Below are 22,645 nucleotides of genomic sequence, written 5' to 3'. Positions count from 1 at the left end.
TCCCCCATGATTGAATCATTTCGAGTCTGTTTCTTTTTGGCAAACTTTGATGGTAGCGACATGGGCCTCCTCCCCTCCTCTAAACCATCTCGTAGGCATATATAATATCATAATCTTCTTCTTCATCTGGTCAGAGACGGGGTTCGATAAGTGTATAGCACGATATCGGTCAATCAAACAATGAGCTTGTCTGCATTGGACTAACTAACTACTTGTACAAAACACTGATTTTCCCAAAAGAGTCAAAACGCCCAGGGAAAAGAGCTCCCTTAACTATGCATGCACAGCAAATGTATTCCAATCAAGCCTTCTTACCAGACTTGTGCTTCTTACTCTTCTTTGCAGCACCCTCCTTGAACTTCTCAGCCTCCTTGTACGCCTCCTCAACCGCCTCACCGACTTTCCTCTTCTTCTCCCCTGTCTTGACAGCAACGGTCATGCTACCCGCTCCGCCCTTCTTGGCTGCATTCTGAATAGTGCGTTCGGCTTCTTCCCAATCAGCGGCTCCGGCACCAATTTCGTATCTATTAGGTGGCAATGTTAGTGGTGCCATTGAGTGATATGTTACGATGGAATGTAGGAAACTTACTTATGCAGAGGTAGAGCATCAATCATACTTCTCTGCCTCTCCTTGTCCTCGGCCAGGAACTCATCACCGCCTTCCCTAAGTTCCTCCTGTAAATCTTTCTCGAGAGGCATGAAGCGGTGGGCGTCATCAACGGCCCCGCCATCAGCGCCGTTTTCCTCTACTTCCATAGCGTCGGGCATCGTCTCCTCAACAGCGCCTTCTACGATACTGCGGAATGCTGTGGCGGCCTTTCGTACAATCTTGACGAACATGGCCATCAGCTGGCTGGAGTTGAGGTTGAGTTCCTTCTCAACGTCCGAGAACTCTTTGCGTTGCAGACCGATGGCGAGGAGCAGTGCCGTCTGGACACCGCTTAGCTTGACTTGGCCCTTAAGACGGCCGGTGAAATAGAGTGTGGCGATGGGAGGAAGCATATCGAGGATGACATGGTAGTCGAGCATGTTGTTCGCGTACGAATCCAGACGCTTGAGATCGAAGGGTGTGAAGAGGGCGTCTAGTTCGGCTTTGCTGATGGGTTTCGCAGCAAGATCGGCGTCTAGCTTAGATCCTGCTGATGCTGATTCCTCTATTGAAAGAGAGGTGATGGAAGGGAATGAGCGGAATTGGTAGGAAAGGAGGGAGAGGAAGCGCTTCTGGAAGTCCTTAGCGAAAGCGGCAACCCAGCTTCCATCCGACGAAGTAGTCTCGAGCGAACGCAGCATGATACACGTATGTTCTCCAGTGAGATCGTTGGCTGTTTGCCTTAGGTAGACAGGAACGAATGATGCACGTTTCCAGAACTTGTGGAGTTGGGACGTAAGGCCATACGAAACACCAACATAGTCGAGCTTTGGTGACCTCAGCTCTTGTAATCGAGCAAACAGCGGTGGCATTTCATTGGCTTCCCGAATCTTGACGTTGTCCTGGAGGAGCGATGCGTTCTCCAAGTCTTCCTCCGTCACTCTTCGCATCTGTTCCACCACCTGAGGCTCAGTTTCCGACAAGCTAGCAAGTTTGCCGTCGTAGAAGTCGACAAGAAGCTGTAGCGCCTTTGATCCGTAACCCATGTTGACATACTCAGGGTTCGTTGCTATCCGCACAATACGAGCTCCGGAGAGACTTGCGAAGTTTTCGTCTTGGAATTGCTGTGAAACGATCCAAGGGATGAGATCACCGCCTGCGCGTTGTCCTCTACTCAGACTGTTCAGCACGCTTTCCCTGCTGATTTGACCTTCTAGCGCTACTTGAATCACACAGAGAGGCTCAGGGAGCTTGTTCTCTTCTGTGGGCCCGGTAAGCACGAAGAGCTGATGCGCAGGCGCATCCGACATGAGCTGGAGGTCGTTGGGCGTATTCTTGTAGTGACTAGCTACGTACAACGCCATCATCTTCTGGAGGAACTTCTCTGCAGCAGGATTGTAGGAGAAGAGTGTATCCCGGTTGACATGAAGAAGCTGGCATTTATCTGGGTGCGGGCATCCTTGAGTGATCGATCTTCGGGGCAGTGTTGCATCAAGACATAGAAGATCGTTCATCCATCGCTCCACAGAATCGCCTTGAGCATATCGAATAGGCTCTGACAGTGTAATTTCTCGGAGCGATCGGCCGGTCATGGATGTCTCAGTGCCGTCCTTTGTTTCCTTTCCAGTCGAGCGATCCACCACATGCGTTGAGCCACTGTTGCCTTTGCCTCGCGACTGTTCGCGAAGTTGCTGTATAAGCTTCAAGGAGAGGGAACGGCCAGTTCCTTCGTATCCGTTGATGGTCGATGCCATGAAGACAAGGTATGGACCCATGAGTTTCCGTACGAGTGGCAGAGGGATTGCCGCGGCCTCATCAATTACCAACAGCTCTGCTTGTCCTAGGACGTGCGAGTCTTCGGGCCTGATGTATTGGATGACCTGTCGGTGTTGTCGATGTAATTCGATTCGTACGATGGCTTTGTTCTGATCGGGCTGTGTAGACTGCATGATGGTGTAATCTTGATGATCTGCGTAGTTTAGCGAATCAAATCCCTTGAGGATAAACTCGAAGAGTGTCTTCAGGTTCTCTGGGCTGGGCGATGTGATGTAAATATTGCTGTATCCATGCGCTACTGCTGCTGCCACTGCAACACCAAGAGCTGCTGACTTTCCGCGTCCACGAGCTGCGGTCAGGGTCACGGTGCTGCGAAGCGTCTTCTCGACAATGGCCTCCACGAATGTCAACAACGCCTTCGCCTGGTCTACGGTCTTCGCAAGCTTGACTAGGTCTCCTGTCGGAGGCGAGTCTGCCAACGACTCCTTGATCTCGGCCAACTCTTTCGCCTTCGGTGTCTTGCCCTCCAACTCTGCGTCTGGTGGCGGCAACTGCTTAACATGCTTTCCACCTGAAATGGGGAGCACGTTCAGCTCATCGTCGACGACCAAACAACTATCGCACTTTCCGAGTGACAATAAGAAGCGCTCGTTGAATCGCGCTACGACATCGCTGTGAGCCTCCGTCCGATATCTTGAATGAATGTCCATGGACATTGTGTATAGCTGCTTTAAGCTGCTCATGCCCTTTAGCAGCAATATGACCAATCCTCCACCTTCGACAGTCTCTATTGTCCTTGCGAGTAGGTTTGGCGTAAGCGCTTCGAAGTCCTGCAGGATACACATGCCGTATGTGTTACCCAGAATCTTCTCGGTTTCCTTATAGTAGACATATCGGATGTTCTGCGTCGAGACGAATAGTTCGAATGGATCTTCGGTGTCGACGTCTCGGATTCCGCGCTTGATCTCGTTCTTGATCTTCTTTTCACGCTTCTTTCGGTGACTTGAGAAGCCTAGCAGCTTGTTCTTGTATGCCCACAGCACCGACTTGTTCAACTTGACATCCACGTTGAGTAGAATGTGGTAGAGGTTGACAATGACGTCTTTTTGGCGATCACCGACAACTACGAAGAAGCTGCGCTTCTTTTCCTGGGCGCCATTGCGGATCAAGGCCGGAATACGGGAGTCGATGGCTTTCTTCGGCATCTTGAGAGCTCCGCAGGCGTCGCCGCCTCTTCTTCGATAACGAGCGAGTCTCGGGTGGCGCAAGCGATCTGTCAGTTGGGTTCGGGTCGCGGAAGAGTCTTGGTTAACTTGGAGGGCGGTGACTCTTGTGGCCCTGGTTGTGGTGGGTAATGAGCTTCGTAGTGAGGAAAAGTTCTGGCTGTCGCGAGATGCCCGAGAAAATAATCCAGGGATCTCTTATCGATAACAGCACAACGCGCTACCCATATGCGCAGCGCGAATGGAAACCATGACACTACGATTTCAACTGTGTGTACCAATTTCCATTCTCTCAAATGTCAATGCAGGTGATAGCAGGTCTCTTGCAGGTAAATTCCGGCGAGCTGAATCTAGATTCATACGAACTTCTTCTCAATGTGACGGCCTGCATTCTTCCATCACGACGAGAACGCATTCACAACAAGGCGCGTCGTCAATCAACATAGAACATATCATATCATGAAAGATGGCTAACAAAACCCTACTCCGTCTTCGTCGCCTTCTGAGCCTCCGTGTACTTATCCAATCCCACATGCTCATTGATCCAGTCTAACACAACCTTATGCCACATGAGACCATTTTCAGGCTTCAGCACCCAATGGTTCTCATCTGGAAACGTCAAGAACTGACTTTCTACTCCTCTGCACTGCAGCACGTTAAATGCCGCCAAGCCCTCACTAATCGTGAGCCTGTAATCCAACTCGCTGTGAATGACCAGCTGAGGCGTGGCCCAATTCTCAGTAAACCTAGATGGGTCCCACTTGGCCCAGTTTTCAGGGTTGCTCCAGAGAGTGCCTTTAATATCGTGGAAGGGGAAGTACAACTCTTCAGATGCCATCTGGCCGGACATGCTGAAGACGCCATCGTGGGTTACCAGTGCTTTAAACTCGCGACCGAGAGGGTGTCCTTGGATCCAGTTCATCATGTATCCGCCATAGGACGCACCAAGAGCGACGGCACGCTTCGTGTCGACGTAGCTGATGTTCTGTTTGATGTAGTCGAAGCCAAGCACAAGGTCCTCGTATGGCAGACCACCCCATTGGCCCTGGATAGCATCTGTGAAGGCTTGGCCGTAAGATGTGCCTGGGATAATAAGTCAGTATTATTCTGGCTGTACGTCTTACTCTGGATTTACATACTTCCAGTAGGGTTCGGGCAAATGACAACGTAGCCTTGCTCTGCAAATACGGCCGGGTTCCACCGCGTACTCCATCCATCAGTCCATGCACCCTGCGGTCCGCCGTGAACAAGGTAAGCGAGTGGATAGGTTTTCTTGGATGAGAAGTTGCTGGGCTTTACAACCCAAGCATGAACCTTGGTACCGGATGCAGCACCATCCCAGTGGATTTCATTGATCTGATGGCGCGACAGGCCAAACATAGAACCAGAACGCGTGTTCGAAGAGATGTACTTGGTCGTTAGATGGTCGGGATCTGAGTTATATGGCCTATCATCGATAGGAAGTTCGTAGACAGCTGTGTCGCTGCTTTGAGTGCTGAGAGGGACAAGGGAGTACAGGGAGTTCTCGATTAAGCTGGTCGAAGTCACGAAGATATCGCCATTCTTGAGAACTTTAGCCCCACCAATAGTCCCACCTTTTACGAGTAGCGATGGCAAGGGCTCCTTTTCTCCTCCAGGTTTAGGAGGTCCGGCGCTATACAGGTTTCCACGGCCATGAGACTCCGCAGTGAAGTAAAGGCGCCAGTCGTCGGGACTCCAGGATATCGATTGTGGGCTTCGGTCCCATTTGCCTTTACCGTCATCGGAACCATAGAGCAGGGTGACCTGCGAGGGCTTCTTGTAATCGTGGATGATAAATGGCTGGTTCTTGTCGGACTCGTACCCATCGGTCTTCATGGAAAGAAAAGCAATCATGCCGCGTGAGTTCGACCAGACCGGAGATGTGCTGGCACCTTCGAAGCCCTCAATAGATGCCTTTTGAATTTCTGGCATATCTTTCGTGTGGAGGTCATCCCAGAAGCTGTCAGACGCGGAAACGTAGATGTTAGTCTTCGTATGCGTCGCAGGATTCAGATCAGGATCCTTTGATGTGAAGACAAGACCGTATTTCGATATGTCAAAGTGGTCTTTTCCACCAAAGGGTTCGATGGGTGACTCCAATTTCGTGCCCTTCAGTGCATTCGTTAGAGGATGTCCAAGCTCGACAACGTGGGACTTTTCAGATTTCTTCTGAAGGAGTTTGCCAAGCCATATCGCGTTCCGGTTCTCCGTCACGTAGTGGTCCCAATGACGGACGAACCCGGACTTGTATAGCTTTCCCGATGAAAGTGGCTTCTCGGCCCTCTCTGGGTTAAAGAGTGTGCCATCTGGCTTCGCCTTGCCGACTACAGCAAGACCGAAAACGCCGTTTCCGAGAGCATAGATCTTAGAGTCGTTCACAGGCCCTTCAATTGTACCAGCAGTATGTTTGCTAAAATATCGTTAGCTGCAGTGCACTTGAGATGATAGTGCGGACCAACCTCTTCTCAAAGTTGTATGGAGATCCAACGACTATGTTTGTAGTACCATCTTCATTCGACTTCAGCAGTAATATGGTCTCATCATCAAGCCATGTAGGCTCGCTGAAGGATGCATCGTCCGTCACGAGACTAGTTTGCTGGGTTGCAGCGTCCAGAATACGGATTTCAGATTTCTTTGAATGTTCAGAGAAGCTGTACGTCGAGACTGAGTACAAAACTTTCGATGCATCGGAATTTGGAACGCCCCCAGAGCGGCGTGGTGCTTCTAAGAGCACCTCGGGTGTGAATTTGGCGGCTCTGATCGTCATACTGGTGTTGGCTTTGAGAGAGGCTACCTCTGTAAGATATTAGTTGGATCTTGAGGATGATGCAATTCCCAGCTCCAGATTGTGTGCTATTCTGTTGAGCTCACTATGCAGCTACAAGGTCTTTAGGTGCTTGATAAGCTTCAGAAGCGGTGTAGACTCAGCTCCATGGATGACGAGCATATATCCAAACTCGATGTTGGGCAAGAACAAATTCATCGCGTTATCAGTCAGATAACTGGCTAACGAACGCGAATAGCTTTTGCTCATGGCCCAATGTCTCTTGCTGTCAAACTCCATAGCCCCATAGAAGCAACGACCTGGGACACCCGCCACGTACGAAGGAAGTATACGGATCGATAAGGAAGGTTCAGAATAGCGACTTACCAATTCAACAGATTCCCTCAGAAGACTGACAATGACTTTGCGCGACTCGTGGGTGATTGTATTAGACGTGAAGCAATATATGGAAGAGGGAGCACCGTGGTAGATGTCTCAAGATCGACCTAAGCGGATGTGGTTGGCTGATCCCCTCACGCCAGCCACCCCACCGGCTAGCGTCGCTCTTTGTGTCATCACTCACCGACGTTTGCATTGCCCCGCCTATGATATTTGTCCGATGTCCAACAACCCCGATCGCTTGGTAAATGCGAATCTCAGCTGCCCGCGGATCAACATGAACTATATAATATAACCAGTTCAAAAAATGTCCAAAAACAAGTCCAGGGACAATAAAGTCCTGTGGCGCAGTGGTAGCGCGCCGTTCTTATAAGATTCGTCAGACTCTTATGACCTCATCAAGGTTATGCGGATGCCGTGGGTTCGAAGTACGTGATTTCCATATGCAATAATTCGATTTCCTGTACTAACAACTCTCCCAGCCCCACCAGGACTAGAGATTATTCTCCTTTTTTTGCACTTTTGTGTGTCCAGTATGCTCTATCTCGCCCAGTCTGCCTGTCAAGGTCCCGCCTTTTTGTACGCGTGGTTGTCCTGACACGATGAGGTTTTTTTTTACACCCCTTAACGCCCACTGCTTTTAGGGCGCTATGTGGATTTAACGCTCTCCATGCAGTCATGTAAATAACATAATACGATCTGATACTACTTCTTGAGGGTTTGATAGTCACACCAGTTAGGCCTACCGATATGATTTCGCACATCGCACCCTTCGTCAAAATTGCTATGCAAGCTAGTATCCTTTCTGTTCACACTCGCAAGAACAAGCAAGGTCTAGGAGTTACATGAAAATAAAAGAGCCGAAGCTAAATCATCTTACCTAGCTAAGATGAACGAGTATCGCGACTGCAGAAGCCGAAGGACCATCTAGCTAATGAACTAATACCTAGGTATAGACACATGACTAACTACAAGATCACGAAGAGGCACGCCTTCGTAGCATTTTCCAGCTTTACAAATCGACTCTTTCCTCCCATAAAAGCACTTCCATTTAGTCAACCCTAGACCGCAAGTGCTGGCATACGGGCTCAACAGCATCTTCTTCGCAGCCACCTCGAATGAAACATTTACCTTCTTCTCACACGCATATTGCAGCGTCAGCTCAACCAGCCGCCTCTCCAAGCCCGTCCTATAGTACCCTTGACTATCTACGACGATCCTCTGCAGTCCATCTAACATCCTGAGCGCCCGCTTTACCATCATTGATGACCCTCTCATTGACCCAGCCGATTGTACGTACTCCTGGATTGCTAATCGCGCAGTGGGCCATCGGATCTTCAGCGTGCGGATGGAAGATATCCGAGTGGGTGAGAGGAGGTTTAGAACAACGAGAAGATCCAACATGTTATGGCAATGGATAGTGTTGCAGGAGAAAGGGAGTAAGTGAGTCTCCAGATAGAATTGTCGCGATGTGAAAAGAGCGGCGAAGGGACTGGTTAGTATGTTTCGCCTCTTGGTCTCCTTATTAATGAGAGGGCTGCTTGGAACGAGCATGTCGTTGTCGCCGATGTCAGCGCCCATGGCTTCTTCAGTTCCAGTCTTCTTGTCTTCTTCAGGCTCGACGAAAAGCCTTTGCATGAGTGTGGAGTCCCATGGGAGCAGTTCGATGGTCTCACCCGTACTGAACACATACTCGTAGATGCGCTTGCGGATGCCGATCGGTAGGCGTAGAAGCGGCGAGTCTGTAGAGTTCTTTACACAGAGATCCAACATCTTCTGCGTGAGCTCTAGCTTTTCGGCTTGTGGTTCGTGCTTCTTGGGCTTGAAGCGGATGTTAGGTCGCGGGTCCAGAGGCGGTGTTGAACCTGGTCTTGTCATGTTGGTTGTTGTATTGGAGAGGCTGTGGTGCTAACAGTGAGACTGAACTTGTCTTTTGTGCGTTAAGTGAGATGTGGTGTTGGAAATAGAAATAGTTGGATAAGCTTTTATGTGAGGGAGTGGTGCGTATCGTGGTTGTGATGAACTATGGATTCGGGTTGTAGTGAGAGGGAACCTTGTTAGCAAGGACATGGGCAGATAAAGTGAGGATGGTCGCACCGAGTGCGTGCGACGTGAGACACAATTCAACAATCCATACAGACAGCGCTCGTATGATCATGTCTCAGGTTTACTTCACCCATGGTCCACCGTCATCACGAACCGTGTCAGCGAATCGCAGAGAGTCGAAGTCCAAAATCTACTATCGACGCGAAAGCCGTTAACGAGGATACCAAAATAATGTATTAAAATGTTCCGAAGAAAGAGAACTCGCTGTTCCAAACCCGCTAAACACACCATGGTATACGCTACGCCGTCATTATGTACCCTGGGCCGCAACCGCAACCCAAACAGTCATGTACCCGTTCATAATCTCATTATTAACCCGCGTCTAGCCAGACGCCAATTGTATTAAACAGCCAAAGCATTCCCTACTTGCCCTTTACCGCCAAATTTGCCATTTCTTCTTGCGCTTCGGTACAACAAAGCTTTCCTGGCTCATCTCCTGCTCCTGCCCATTGGGGCTCTCCTCGTCTTCGTCGGCGCTATCAAAACTGTCTTCATCATCTTCGTACCTGCCTCCACCGAGGTACTTTGCTCCAACCCCAGCACTGCCATTCCGTTGTGGGTAGGCCGGGTAGGAAGAAGTACGGTCGTAACCGCCTCGTTGTGGTTGTGCAGCATAGTCTGCACGTTGAACCGGTTTTTCGGTATACTCCGGATCCACGACATGCCTGGGTGCTATGGCAGGATGAGTCTTCCCATCTCGGCCACCGCTGGTGAAGTAGTCACCGCCTGCTGTGTCTTGTCTGGCTTGAAGGCCCCCTCCATCTCGGGAGTAAGGCGAGTTCGGACCGCCACCGACGATCGCTGGATGTGGCGGGTATGATTCACGCTTCGTTTTCTTTTGCGAAGGTGTATGAGCGAGGACATGTGCATCATGCTCCCACTTCTTGTCGTGTGAGTGTTGGTTCAAGATACCGCCCATGGACCTCCTCTCGACTTTCGGCTCTACCTCTGGGGAGGGCGCAGGCATTTGTGACTTGTGAGACGAGTTATAGGTAGGCTGCTTGCGTGTGGAGGCGGAGCGGGATGGCACCACTGTCGTTTGAGTCGTAGTCTGGGTAACGGAAGGGGGTACCGGCTGGCTGACGTGCCGTTTTGCGGCTACGTTCTCCCAAGCAGAGGCTCTGGATGAAGTACCCGCAGCTGCATCCATGCTTCGCCGTCCATAGCTTTGTGGAGCGAGGTCGCGAGTGGTTCCATTCGTCTGGGTCGGAGCTACATTTGCAGCTGTATTAGCATGGAAGCCTGAGCTAAGACGATTCTCACGAGCAGCAGGAACGGTGGGAGCGACAGCAGCAGACTCAGAGTCACGCCTCTTGCCGGATCCAAAACCTGGCATGATTATCCGAGGCCCGACCTTGTACCTTTGCCGTGTGCGCTCTTCTTCGTCCTCACTAGACATCTCTCCAAGTTCGCTTCCGCTCTCGCTGCCCGAGATGGAGTTTCCATCATCGCCGATCGTGGCCTTGTGCTTTCCACCAAAAGCACCGAAGAAACCACGGGACTTGGTCCTTTCTTTCTCGACAACGCCATCCTCAGGCTCGACATAAGTAAGGGCTGGTACGAGTAGTCTATATGGTGTTGTGATACCTGCCGGATCATGCTGTGATACTTCGACGTTGAGACAAATGTCAAGTCCGCCCTCGAGGTTGATGAATTGGCCGTGGTGTTGCGCACTCTTCTTAGTCAGCACGCTAGGACGGCGGTGAAAGTTGGAAGGCCGATCCTGTGACACACTGTGCCGGCTTAGAGGAGGCGTTGCACTCTCGGGTGTCTCTGGACGGGCGGCGTCCACTGATGCACGGCGACGGAAGAGCGATGTCAAAGAGTTGCGTCGCGAACGAGCGGGTCTCTCTGGCTCAGATCGATCAGGCGAGAATGACGACTGTGGTTGATGGTGGCTGATCTGCCCTTCATCGGCAGCGGCGTATGCAGGGTTGTTACGATAAGACAGAGGCGGTCCGCGGCCTCTTACTGAAGGTCTTCTCTGCTGACCACTGAGTCTTCTCACCAGCTGCCCTGGTGCAAAGTCTGACATTGATCTTCCCATACGCGGTCCGTTCGTCGGAGTCATGGGCGGCGATGGTGTTCCTGGTGGCGAAGATCCTGGCTTGTACTCTCGAATGCTGCACCAGTTTCGGTGGGGTAGCAGATGGGTGTTGTTCCTCTTTTTACCGTCAACGCCATGAGTGAAGAGGGGTATCATGTCTTCGTCCGTTTCTGAATCGAGATGATGGATCTTGTTGCGCTTATTGATGATATCTGCCATCACATCTGGAGGCGGGGTGTTGACTATGGCGGAAGACACAATGTTTGGCATGTATCTGTGATCCTTGTCCTTGGGAACGTTCAGTTTCTTGTTGCTGTAGAACTGACCGACAGCTGCCAGATGAACGTCACCACCAAGTATGGTAACGCGCACAGATTTGGTCGAAGCAATATGTTGCAGTTCCTTGATGAACCAATTGCGCTCTTCCTTATGGTGCTTGGCTGTCCAATGGTCATCTAGGTCGTCCAAAATCTCAACCCCTCCATCGAACTTGTTGACAAAGTTGCCCAGCATCCCCGCACGACCGAGAGCCTTCAGAGGATCCATAAGCCTGCTCGTAAGAATATTTTCGAGGAAGTTCAAGCGGGGGTAGGCGATGGGTACGCCAAGAAGCACAATCAAGTGCTTAGTTTCACCCTTGATTATCTCATCTTCGAGACGATCGAAAATGATGTCGTAGGAGTCCTCAGTGAGGATCTCATCCCGCTGTCGCTCTGTACGGCAGTCGAGACCAAGGAAGGCTACCTGTCGACCAAGTTGCATGAAGACGCTACGAGAGCGCTCTTTTATGTATGGACCTGGGCTCTTTCCCAGTAACCAAGACGGTTCGGTCTTGTCGGTTTCGGCTGGAACGGACTGATGCTGGAAGAGCATGTAGTATTTGAAAGCAATAGCACCAACACCAGTGAATACTGGTGTTTGCATGAAGTGATGAGGATATGATCCGAAGCCGTCGATGATGTCGTGGTCATCCCAGATATTAACCATCGGAATTTGTGAGTTGGCCATTCCGAAAAGACCCTGCGAGAACCACATCGCGTATCGATCAAGGTAAAACTGCTCAAGCTCATTCTGCATCTCTTCGGAGAATGGCTGGTGGTGCTTGTGCATGGGATTCCTGTTTTCGGTCCACTGTCTGAACAAGGTTGTCTCCCTCATTGCAGCGTCGTTGTAGATCTGATCACCTCCACCGATCATTACATGGAAAGGGCGCGTCTGGTGCGTGTTCAGTACATCGCGCCACAGCGGATCTGGACCAGAGAACTCATTCGAGTCAACAGTGGCCGAGAAACCGTTGCAGCTGTGGAACATGATGTTCATAGACTCTCCCTTGGCTGGAACCCAGAAACCGATGGCAGGGCCTTGGTTAATCTTGTACGCGATACGTGTTTGGCTACTGCCAAGTTCGACTTCGATGTTGAAGCGCCAAAAGGTCACGCCTCGCTCAGCGTACAGGCGAACACCAGGAAAATCACGAACCTTCCCCAGCTTCTCACCGTCCTTCTTGTGAATGCGGGTGGACTTAGCACCCGATCCGTTGCTTGTGTTTCGGGTCTGAGAGAATAAGCCAGTGTCGTCTTCAACTCGCGATAGGTCCTCATTCTCCGCGAGTTCATCAACCGGCTTGACGTATAGTGTCTTGCCAGTACGTGACACTTTGATCTGACCTTCGATGGGATCGACATAGGATGGATCCAGCTGATCCTGACTGATCTCTTCCGGTGGAGGAGGAAGTATGTCCATTGGCTGCTTGAATAACCTTAACGTCGGCGGCTTAGAATACGAAGAAGAGGCATCAACAGTCACAATCATGATGCTGCCTCGCCAAATCTCACGCTCCCTCCCTGGTACGCTACGATCTCTTCGGAGACCGGTGTAACGCAAGAGTGGCCCGCACTTCAGGTACAGTGGTGGATTGAAAGCAGTTGGTGTGGAGGTGTCGTCAGCATAGCCATCGTATGTTGGCTCCGCATATCCACTGGAGCGTCTTCGTCGGGAAGCCTTGCTTTCTTCCCACCACGCTTTGTTGCCACTGTTGGCTTTGACCGGAGCGTCCAGATCTAGATCATCAGCAGTCAGAAGACCGATCGGTGCACTTCTCCACTCCTCGAGCATAGGAGCGGGTGTATACGTCCTCTCTGGCTCATTGTGGCGGCTGAAGCGGTGACGTTGTTTTAGTTCGGGATCATGCTGTTCTAGATCTGACTCGGACTCGGAGAACATGACACTTTTGCGGTTGGTTTGAGGGACAGGTGGAATCTGGACGGTCCGAGGAACCGGAGGAATCTTGCGTGGTAGTTGCTGATTTTCGTTTTCTCGTGGTGTTCCTTTGTAGTCAATAGAATCTTGCTGCATCTCCATCTGTGCGGACATGATTCCGCGGCTGTCTCTTCGTCCCTGGCCTCTTTTGCTCTCCGAACGAGACACATCAGACGGTGTTGAAGTATCCCGAACGCCCACCAGACCGAGTCCAGAGGGGCTAGCTACAGCCTTCCTAGGTACGTTCTGTGAAGGAAGTGTACTCCGATCGCTAAAGCTACCAGCTCCCCGTGAACCAGCAGGTTCTTTGCCCTTCAAACTGCTACTTCGCGGAACGGCAACGTCAGTGTGTGGTACCTGCTGATAGCCTGTAGGAACGACTTGTGCCTTCTGCATAGTTATTGGTTGAGCGGACTGAACTGCTCCACCTTGAGCATCTTCGGGATGCCATGGCTCGCTGAGATCATAGGCATAACCATCATCTGATTCCAAGTCGCTCATGGGGGGAGACATGGGAGGAGACATGGGTTTATCCTGTATCGGCATGGATACCTGGCGTCTGCCATTGGTTCTTGGGGCTGAAGCGCTGGACTTTTCCGGTATGGGCACAGAGACAACTCGTTGTTTCTGCGCCGCTTCTTGTTGTTTCTGTGCGGCTTCCCTCGCTCGTCTTGCCCGCATCTCGGCTTCGGCCTTTTCTTGGGCGGCCAATTCTGCCTCCAAAATCCTTGCTCTTCTCTCTTCTTTGCTGATGTCATCCAGCTTTCCTTCCAGCTTCTGAAGGGGCGATCGATCGGGCACAGAGGGTCTGCGCTGAGAGCCGCGTCGCTCGACGGTGCCTGCCAGAGGTTCGACCGGGGCGTATGGTGGTGACCGCAGCTCGTACAATCTATTGGCGGCCGTCTGTATAGTCGCTTGTTGTCTGCTGGGGTTCAATTGAATAGCTGGGTCGCGCGATCGACCGGAACTGGAGCGCGCAGGCACTCTGACGCCTTTGGCATATGGATCTCTGTAGGAAGAGGGTGGCGCACGAGGTACTTCTGGAGCAGCCGGCACAGATTCGCTTGTTGCGCCTGTCGTCGGAGGCGGTATATGCCTGCTATTCCGCCGCCTATGCCCGCTGCTAATGGTAACATTGCCGTTCAAGGGCACTGTTGCGACAGGGCGCGTAGTGTTGCTGGGTATGGAGCTGGACATGTCGGGCTCTGGTGGGGACGCGCCTGCGGGCTGCGCATCAGCTGGGCGGCGATAGGAATTGCGCTTTTGCGGGTTGGCGTCTGGAGCTTTGAGTAGAGTAGGATTGACGGCCCGCGATGCGTGGGAGCCGCTGTTCCTACTGTTTTCCATGATGCGACGAGATCATGGGATCGGTCGTGGTAGTGGTGAAGCAGGCGGGGCGTATCACCGTCTTGTGGGAGCTGGGACGAAACTAGGTCGGGCGCATCTACGTAGCTACGTTACACTATCACACCAAGTCTTAGAAGGAAAGTCCTCAATTGCTGTCCTTTGTGGTGGTAGCTACCTAAGAATGTCGAATGCGGAGATGCGGCGGAGGTGTGCTAGGATGTGCAATAGGTGAAGATCTAAGGTACAACGGGGCGCAATGACGATGATCGGTCGCGGGAAAATAAGAGGATACTATGTACAAGGGAATAAGAAGAGTGGTACGCATGCAGGGAAGGAGCAGTTATCCATGGCCAGCGCATGTCAGAAAGGTGGTGGCGGGCGCGGTAAAGGTGGCTGGGTGGTTGACTGCAAGATCTTGGACTGGACAGGCATCCTCCACACAGCTCGCACACCCACGCCAGGGCAGGTGCGGCCACTAGGGCCACAAGGGGAAGGCGCATTCGGGGGTTTATGGTTGGCATGGGAAGAAGCCACGGTCGACTCGCGGAAAGTCAAACATCAACGTTTCACGCATCTCTCAGACTTGACCAAAGTGGCTCCAAGTGAATTCTTCTTCCTCTGTTCTTGCTACACTTGTATTGTTCACCACGGCGCACATCACTCGGCGCGCGCATACGGCCTCCGTCCACTCTAATACCCTGTCGTCGTAATCAGTCTCCTCAATAAGCTGAACACCTACCCTTTCAACTCGCCCGACCACAGTATTCTCACCACCCACCCATACTTCCCTACGCGGGAATACGGTCGCCTACTACCAGGGCACACCCGACAACTGTTTACGATACATGATCGCAGCCGGCTGCACTTGATATCCTTTAGGCGTCTTCGCCATGCGCATTCACTTTTGGAGCCTGCTCACAGCGGCGACACTTGCTACAGCCGGAAAGCATCTGCCGCCCCGCAACTACTCGAGCCACGACTACTATGCCATTCACATTTCCCCATCCGCATCGCCATCAGACCTCGCCGCGCATCTTGGCCTGACGTACGAGGGTCCATTTGGGACGCTCGAGGATCATCATGTCTTCAAGGCCCCTAAACATGGAAACGATATCGTAGACGACGCACAACAAGAACTGAAGAGGAGGCGGCGGAAAAGAGAAATCGGTCTCGAGTACCACCCTCTCGACAGCATCCACTTCACCCAAAAGCAGAAGATCAAGGCGCGGCATTGGAAGCGCAGCGTGATACCCGATCGGCCAGATAGAGCCCCGCCCGTCACCCCTGCCATTCAAGCCCAGCGCGAAGTTGCGAGCAAGCTACAGATCAAGGACCCCATCTTCGAGGAGCAATGGCACATCTTCAATGTAAAGACACTCGGCAATGACATTAATGTTACAGGTGTGTGGATGCAGGGCATCACAGGTGAAGGCGTCACCGCATGCGTTGTTGACGATGGCCTGGATTATACCAGCAACGACCTCAAGGACAATTTCTTCGCCGAAGGCTCCCACGATTACAACGACCATGAAGACCTACCCACCCCAAAGCTCTCCGACGACCGACACGGTACACGATGCGCTGGAGAAATTGCTGCAGGAAGGAACGACGCCTGTGGTGTCGGACTTGCCTACGATGCGAAGATCTCAGGTGTGCGCATTCTTTCGGGCGATATTACAGATCTTGACGAGGCCCTCGCGATAAACTACGAGATGCAGAAGAATGACATCTACTCATGCTCGTGGGGTCCACCAGATGATGGTAAGACCATGCAAGCTCCAGGCATTCTTATCGAAAAAGCCATGGTTACTGCTGTCCAGCAAGGTCGTGGTGGAAAGGGATCCATCTATGTCTTTGCGGCAGGCAACGGTGCTGGGAGCGACGACAACTGCAACTTTGACGGCTACACCAACAGCATTTACAGTATCACCGTCGGCGCCATCGATCAGAATAACGGACACCCGTACTACTCCGAAGCCTGCTCCGCACAACTAGTTGTGACATACAGTAGCGGTGGCGGCGATGCCATCCATACAACAGACGTCGGCGCAAACAAGTGCACCAACCAGCACGGGGGTACATCGGCTGCCGGACCTATTGGTGTAGGAGTATTCGCTCTTGCGCTCCAGGCCCGTCCTGAGTTGACTTGGCGCGACATGCAATGGCTCACTGTCATGACAGCTGTTCCGTTCGATACGCCCAGTGACTGGACCAAGACCTCGATCGACCGCATGTACAGCCATCAATTTGGATACGGAAAGCTCGATGCTTACGCGATCGTTGAGAAGGCGAAGGAATGGGAGCTCGTCAAACCCCAAGCTTGGTTTTACTCGCCATGGATGCACGTGAAGAAGGCGATTCCCGAAGGCAATCAAGGTCTCGCCAGTGTCTTCGAAGTCAAGGAAGACATGCTCAAGAACGCCAACTTCGCTCGCGTTGAGCATATCACTCTCACCATGAACGTAGAGCACACGCGCCGCGGCGATCTCAGTGTTGAACTCCGATCTCCAAGCGGCATGATCTCGCATCTCTCCACTGCACGCAGCGGCGACGATGCGCCCTACGGTTACGTTGGCTGGACCTTCATGTCCGTCGCTCACTGGGGTGAAGACGCCATTGGCAACTGGACCGTCATCGTCAAAGACGTCAAACCCGGTAACGCTAAGACGGGTACTTTCACTGACTGGAAGCTCCGCCTCTGGGGCGAATGTATCGACGCCTCTAAAGCCAAACTCCGCCCTATTCCTGACGAACACGAAGACGACGACCACGATAAGATTGATGATCATCCGGCGCATACCACCAGTGTTACCATACCCCCTGGTACCACACCTACTATGACATCTATCCCCGATGACCACCCTGATCGTCCCGTGAACCAGAAACCTTCTCAAACACCGGCTAACGGTGGTGTACAGACGACGACTTCGGCAACTGCAAGCGCAAGTGCCACGGCGTCTGCTGCTCCATCTGAGAACTTCCTCCCCAACCCCTTCCCATCCTTTGGCGTGTCGAAACGCACGCAAGTCTGGATATACGGTGCTCTTGCCTTGATTATCGTTTTCGTTGCTGGTCTTTGTACCTATCTCTTCATCGCTAGGCGCAAGCGCATGAAGGAATCACGCGATGCGTACGAATTCGAAGTGTTGGATGACAATGAGGATAGGGACGATGCGGGCTTACTTTCTGGTGCTACCGGTAGGAAGAAGCGCGCTAAGAGGGGTGGAGAGTTGTATGATGCTTTTGCTGGCGAGTCTGACGAAGACTTGCTGAGTGATGATGAGGGCGACGAGGGCCCGTATCGGGATCAGGATAGATACAACGAGAAGTATGCACAGGATGAGGCAAGTGACGACGAGGGCAGTGGCAGTGGAGCAAGCTCGGCGGGGAAGAGGCAGTAGGAACGTCTTCGTCTCTAGCCTTCAGTGTTTTTGTATAGTGGTTTTATGCGAATCAGATCATTGGGCGGCGTCTATTTTGCTTAAGAAATACGTTACCTGAGTATCATTTCAGTGATGCCCACGAAAGTAGATGTGTAAGGAATTGGTTGTTATCGGACCAAGATAGATTATGAGAAATTGGGGGTATCATATTTGCGCGCGTAACTTTTCCCAAACTTGAAAAAATCTAAGCAACCTTCCTTCCCACATTGCCTACTCCCCTTCCTACAACGCTAACGACGATTTCTTCCTTCTCACCACCTGCCTCCCTGAAGCCCCATGCGCTGCCTCCGAAGACCTTGGAATCCCGCGCGAGTTGTATGATTTCCTCGCTGCCTAGTATATCCTTGCCCAGCGCCACTCTGCCTACATCCTCGCTACCCATGGCCATGAGCATGAGAACTGTGGGCGCTGCCACATTCTCCACACATCCTCCTTGTGATATCTTTTCGAGAAGCTGGTATGCGCACTGCTTGCCAATCTCATCTGCGGGCACGCCGCCGTCGGGTGGTGAGCATACGTCGGCCGAGTATATGCATCCGGTGCTGGTCTCCGCAACCAGGCTGATTCCGAAACCCACTGCGCCTTTGACTTTTCCACTAGAGTGACCTTTGGCAGTTGTCGGTATTAAGGGAGCGGCGCTTGCATCGGAGAAGATGTATGTATCCGGGACGAACTTGTTGAGAATACCTCTTGCAGTGAAAGTCATGCGCTCGTTGTTGCTTTTCGGTACCTCGACGCAGTACGCTACACCTCTGATCTTCTTGACCCTTCCTGGGTTCAGCAGATGTAGCGTCTTTGGTAGACGAACCTGGTGGTTAAACACCAGCTGTACCTCGCCTCCCGCACCTTTCCCTCCTGCAGGTGCAGAAGAGCGCTTGAGGATGCGCAACTCGATATTCCGCTCGATAGCAAAGTTTTTGTACAGTGGGAGGATGGCTGTGCGAACTGTGTCTGCGGAGATGTCGCCAGCGATTGTGGATGCTGTAACGCAGCCTTCACCGTAGAAGATGACGTTCATGTTTCCCTTGCTGAAAGGCGCAAGAACGCATAGCGGAACTAGCCACCAGCTCACACCCCTCTTTCGGCACTCTGCTGGTATCTCATGCCTGATTACGCCTCCGCTGGCTCCTAGTCCCTCGGCGCTTCCGGTGATCAGACCGGGTCTGTAGACCAATGTCGTACCCGTCATGCTGAACTGGATCTGCGAGCCATTTGTAACCGAGTCGAGCAGGCGAATGAAGTTGGTTTCATGGCGTGTTAAGCCGGGTGTGGTTGAAGAAGAGCGAATTTGCGAGATACGGACAGGTCGACCAGTGAGTGTTGCCAGGAGAAGGCGCGAAATCATGTGCCGGTGACCGGTGAAGTTCAACGGCTGCTGCAGCGCTTCGTCTAGAGCCATCGTGAGGGTTTGTTGAGGAGGTTCGTGGTGCTTGCGAGGGTTTGCGACGGAGTTAGATTGCCCATGGAACTTTTTTTGGCGGAGCTCGGGCGGTATCGATAAGACTAGCGTGAACGCGGTGTTCGCGTCGTCCACGGGTGGAACATCCGAGGGCGCGTTGCATCAACTCGAATCTTTGCTGGTACGACACCGCTTTCACGTGCATCAACATCGCTTTTACTTCGACAACTTTCTGCATCTTTGCCTTTCGTTGAATTTGCATTGTCAATGCGCGGCAATGGTAACATTAAGTAGGCAAACGCCTAAATTGTTAAAGAGCATTGGCGGAAAGCGACATGCGGGTGAGGAGGACCACGAAGAACCGGCTCCCAAGAGACGAGCGAACGGCGACACTTCCCCAATAAAGAATCCAGGAGAAACCGATATCAACGCCGAACCTCTGTCGACCGACGACGAATCGCACCCTTCCCCACGGCGGCCAGCCAAGCCCTCGCAACCAGATATACCTACATCAAACAGTGCTGAGATTCTAGGTCTAAGGAGACCTCAGAGGAAGCCCGGTGGGAAGAACAAGCTTGAAGCAATACGTCCACCCGCAAGAGGGGCCTATCAGAATGGTCAAGCGCATAAAACGACAAGAGGGCTCAACGAGAGTAAAGAAAGTACCCCTGCGTCCTCTGCAAAATCAGCCAGCGATGGCCCAATCGAGTGGAGTATGGAACATCTTTCTCAGAAGAACAACAAGAATGGCAAAGGTTATGGTTCCAAGACCAAGAACATACATGCACCACCCGTGAAGAAGTTCGGCAAAACAGCGTCCGGGAGTACTGCGCAAACCAATCGAATAAAGAACAACCCGCAGAAAGGCACATCACAAGCCGATGCTCAGAGTGACGGAAATATCTCTGGTATAGACGATGTAGAGCTCTTTGCGCTCCCGGAAGACAGTGACAGACAACAAAAGATGAATGATCTAGGACTACGTAAAGTGGAAAAGAAAGTGAAGGGCACAAAAGGCGCAAGCGGCAGCGCTACGCCTACCGCGTTCGACGACGACGAGTTGGACAGAGAACTAGGAATCAAATCGAAGAGCCCAACGTCGCTGAAAGCAGAGAAGGCCGCCAGAACCGCCCACCTTATGAACCAGCTTAGCAGTTGGAAGGAAAATCAAGGACCATCGTCCTCGCAACCAGATTCCAGCGCACCACAAGAGGCCCTTGACGACATTGATAGCTACATGAGCAAACTTCCGCAAGTAGAAGAGGAGGGCTCGCGATGCTTGTTATGTTCGAAGTCCGTCGAGCAGGAGGACTACTGGGACTTCTGGAAAGGCAAGGAGAAGACGGTCAAGAACAAATCTGCGTTCTGCCATACACACAAGAAGAAGTCAGCACAGAAGGAATACACGCAAAAGGGGTACCCTGACATCGACTGGAAAGCGCTTCCTAGGCGAATACGTAGATATAAGACGACTCTATCGCAGATACTCAACAACAGCCAGTCTAGTATACACAGAGACCGTTACGAGCCATTGGCGCTGACTGGGAAAGCAGCTGCCGTACCCTCGCGGCGAACAGATCTAGCGGAAGATGTTCAGGAGGAACTGGAATCATATGCTCTTGACGAGAAAGCCGCGTACCCAGGTTACTATGGTTCTCACGGTCGTCGCGTCATCACAGAGAGCGTGATGGATACTCTGAAGGTCGACATCAAGAATTGCAAAGATCGCGTTGTGCAAGCATCTGGTATCGCGGCCTTTGTACAGGCTGTGATGGTTCCAGAGGCGGCTATACTGTTGATCATGGATGACTGTGCTGTCGACAGGGAGGAGGCGGATAAGATTAGGGAGAAGACGTGTGATATGGGTCTCCTGTTGAATGAGGAGATTGAGGACGAGCTGGAAAGGCAAGACGACAGCGATGACGAGAACGAGTACCAGTATAAGTGATGGCAGGTGAAGATTTTGGACCTTGCCAGGTTTGTCGCGAGCGTTGTTTCCTCCTATGCTTTGCGTTCTCGTCGGCTTCGGCCAGATGTTGCTGCGTATTCTGATACCCAATACTATTCTACGCTGCTTGCATCGCGCGTAGTTCATTCCATTGCACCCGCATCACGCTTTCGTATTCTCACAGTAAGTATTTCCTCTCTAAAAATAATTTGAGAACCCTAAGCGACCAATCCCTCCCCTCACTCGTAAGCAATATTGGTCTACCACCACCTTCGTTCTCCCTAACCTGAGTCCTCGGCGGCTCTGATCGTAGTTTCCAGGATCGCTTCCCGAATGCCTCACCACCGTGCCTTGAACACAGGGGTTCTGTTTAGACCCAGACATTCCGGTATATATCATGTACTTGTTTATTGTCAATCACCTTCGTCACCACCACACACGATTAGCGCAACGCAACGCTTGGCATTGCGTCTATATAAATATTCTCCCCTGTCCGCATAACACGTTCTTCATATGGCGTCTTTGCGCCTCTCCAAAAGACTGAGTGGCGTAAGTATGGCGTTGTTTCAACAAAAAAATCGAAGGCCTCGATTAATGTCTACGTCCCTTCTTCCCTGTTCAAAACACCATTGACAGACGCACATGTTCACACGTCTTCAAAAGCAACTCCGAGGCATCGTATGGGCTGTAAACGTCGGACCTACCAAACGACATGCATCCGGCGAAGGTGTATGGCTAGGCGAATTAGTACAATTGCTACTTCTATCGGACCAACAAGCGACGTCGTCTGTCGCTGCATCTGCCCGGGAATGCTTTAATATAAAAGTAGAAGTCAAGGACTGAGGACTGAGGACATGGGTACGTTGGTACATTGTTTTAAAACGCAATATCAGCCAGACATGTAAGGTAATTTCCGTCATTGCGTCTTCGTATCGCGGTGCAGAAGAAAGAAAGACTGGGCCATCAGTTGTGTGCACCAAAGGTTTTGTAGCTGGTATTCCAAAGCATTTCCTCTGGCAGCGGGATGTAAATGTTTTTTGTAATTTGACAGCAACAGCCCATAGTTGCGGAGACATTATCATCTGCTGAAGACCGGGAAGACTGGCACATGCTAGATTTGCCTTTGTCTTTTGGTTATCAAGAGGAGTGGCCTTGGAAGGGTCGCACTGATAGTTCTAATATATATACATTGGAATGATAGACCATGGACGGTCATATAAGACAAGAAGTAATTTGGAGTTTGTGAGGTGGAAAAGTTTGAGTACTCCACATGCGCTACTTGGTTCTTGTTTTCAATGTACATGTTGTTTCTCCGAGACCGGAG

The 22,645-nt window shown here is 51.7% G+C and overlaps 6 protein-coding genes across 6 annotated transcripts; 2 read left to right on the top strand and 4 right to left on the bottom strand.

The window, feature by feature from the left end:
• Positions 1 to 301: 301 nt before the first annotated feature.
• ALTATR162_LOCUS7564 (uncharacterized protein) lies at positions 302 to 3,570 on the bottom strand (the record flags this gene model as incomplete). The annotated part of the gene is made up of 2 exons (XM_043315192.1): positions 302 to 524; positions 590 to 3,570. The coding sequence occupies 2 exons, from the start codon at positions 3,568 to 3,570 to the stop codon at positions 302 to 304; spliced, it is 3,204 nt and encodes a 1,067-aa protein (XP_043171127.1).
• Positions 3,571 to 4,069: 499 nt separating this feature from the next.
• On the bottom strand, positions 4,070 to 8,650 carry ALTATR162_LOCUS7563 (uncharacterized protein; the record flags this gene model as incomplete). Its single annotated transcript, XM_043315191.1, has 4 exons — positions 4,070 to 4,671; positions 4,728 to 6,019; positions 6,069 to 6,405; positions 8,266 to 8,650. 4 exons carry the CDS (start codon positions 8,648 to 8,650, stop codon positions 4,070 to 4,072), a joined length of 2,616 nt encoding a protein of 871 aa, XP_043171126.1.
• Positions 8,651 to 9,251: 601 nt separating this feature from the next.
• ALTATR162_LOCUS7562 (uncharacterized protein) lies at positions 9,252 to 14,531 on the bottom strand (the record flags this gene model as incomplete). The annotated part of the gene is made up of 1 exon (XM_043315190.1): positions 9,252 to 14,531. The coding sequence occupies one exon, from the start codon at positions 14,529 to 14,531 to the stop codon at positions 9,252 to 9,254; it is 5,280 nt and encodes a 1,759-aa protein (XP_043171125.1).
• Positions 14,532 to 15,421: 890 nt separating this feature from the next.
• Positions 15,422 to 17,932, top strand: ALTATR162_LOCUS7561 (uncharacterized protein; the record flags this gene model as incomplete). The annotated part of the gene is made up of 1 exon (XM_043315189.1): positions 15,422 to 17,932. One exon carries the CDS (start codon positions 15,422 to 15,424, stop codon positions 17,930 to 17,932), a length of 2,511 nt encoding a protein of 836 aa, XP_043171124.1.
• Positions 17,933 to 18,158: 226 nt separating this feature from the next.
• Positions 18,159 to 19,373, bottom strand: ALTATR162_LOCUS7560 (uncharacterized protein; the record flags this gene model as incomplete). Its single annotated transcript, XM_043315188.1, has 1 exon — positions 18,159 to 19,373. The coding sequence occupies one exon, from the start codon at positions 19,371 to 19,373 to the stop codon at positions 18,159 to 18,161; it is 1,215 nt and encodes a 404-aa protein (XP_043171123.1).
• Positions 19,374 to 19,650: 277 nt separating this feature from the next.
• On the top strand, positions 19,651 to 21,321 carry ALTATR162_LOCUS7559 (uncharacterized protein; the record flags this gene model as incomplete). The annotated part of the gene is made up of 1 exon (XM_043315187.1): positions 19,651 to 21,321. The coding sequence occupies one exon, from the start codon at positions 19,651 to 19,653 to the stop codon at positions 21,319 to 21,321; it is 1,671 nt and encodes a 556-aa protein (XP_043171122.1).
• Positions 21,322 to 22,645: the final 1,324 nt, after the last annotated feature.

Source organism: Alternaria atra, assembly GCF_907166805.1.
Source record: "Alternaria atra isolate CS162 genome assembly, contig: 28, whole genome shotgun sequence".
In the NCBI taxonomy this organism is placed as follows: domain Eukaryota; kingdom Fungi; phylum Ascomycota; class Dothideomycetes; order Pleosporales; family Pleosporaceae; genus Alternaria; species Alternaria atra.
The sequence above is the reverse complement of the archived record's forward strand: the minus strand, read 5'-3'. Positions and strand labels throughout refer to the sequence as shown.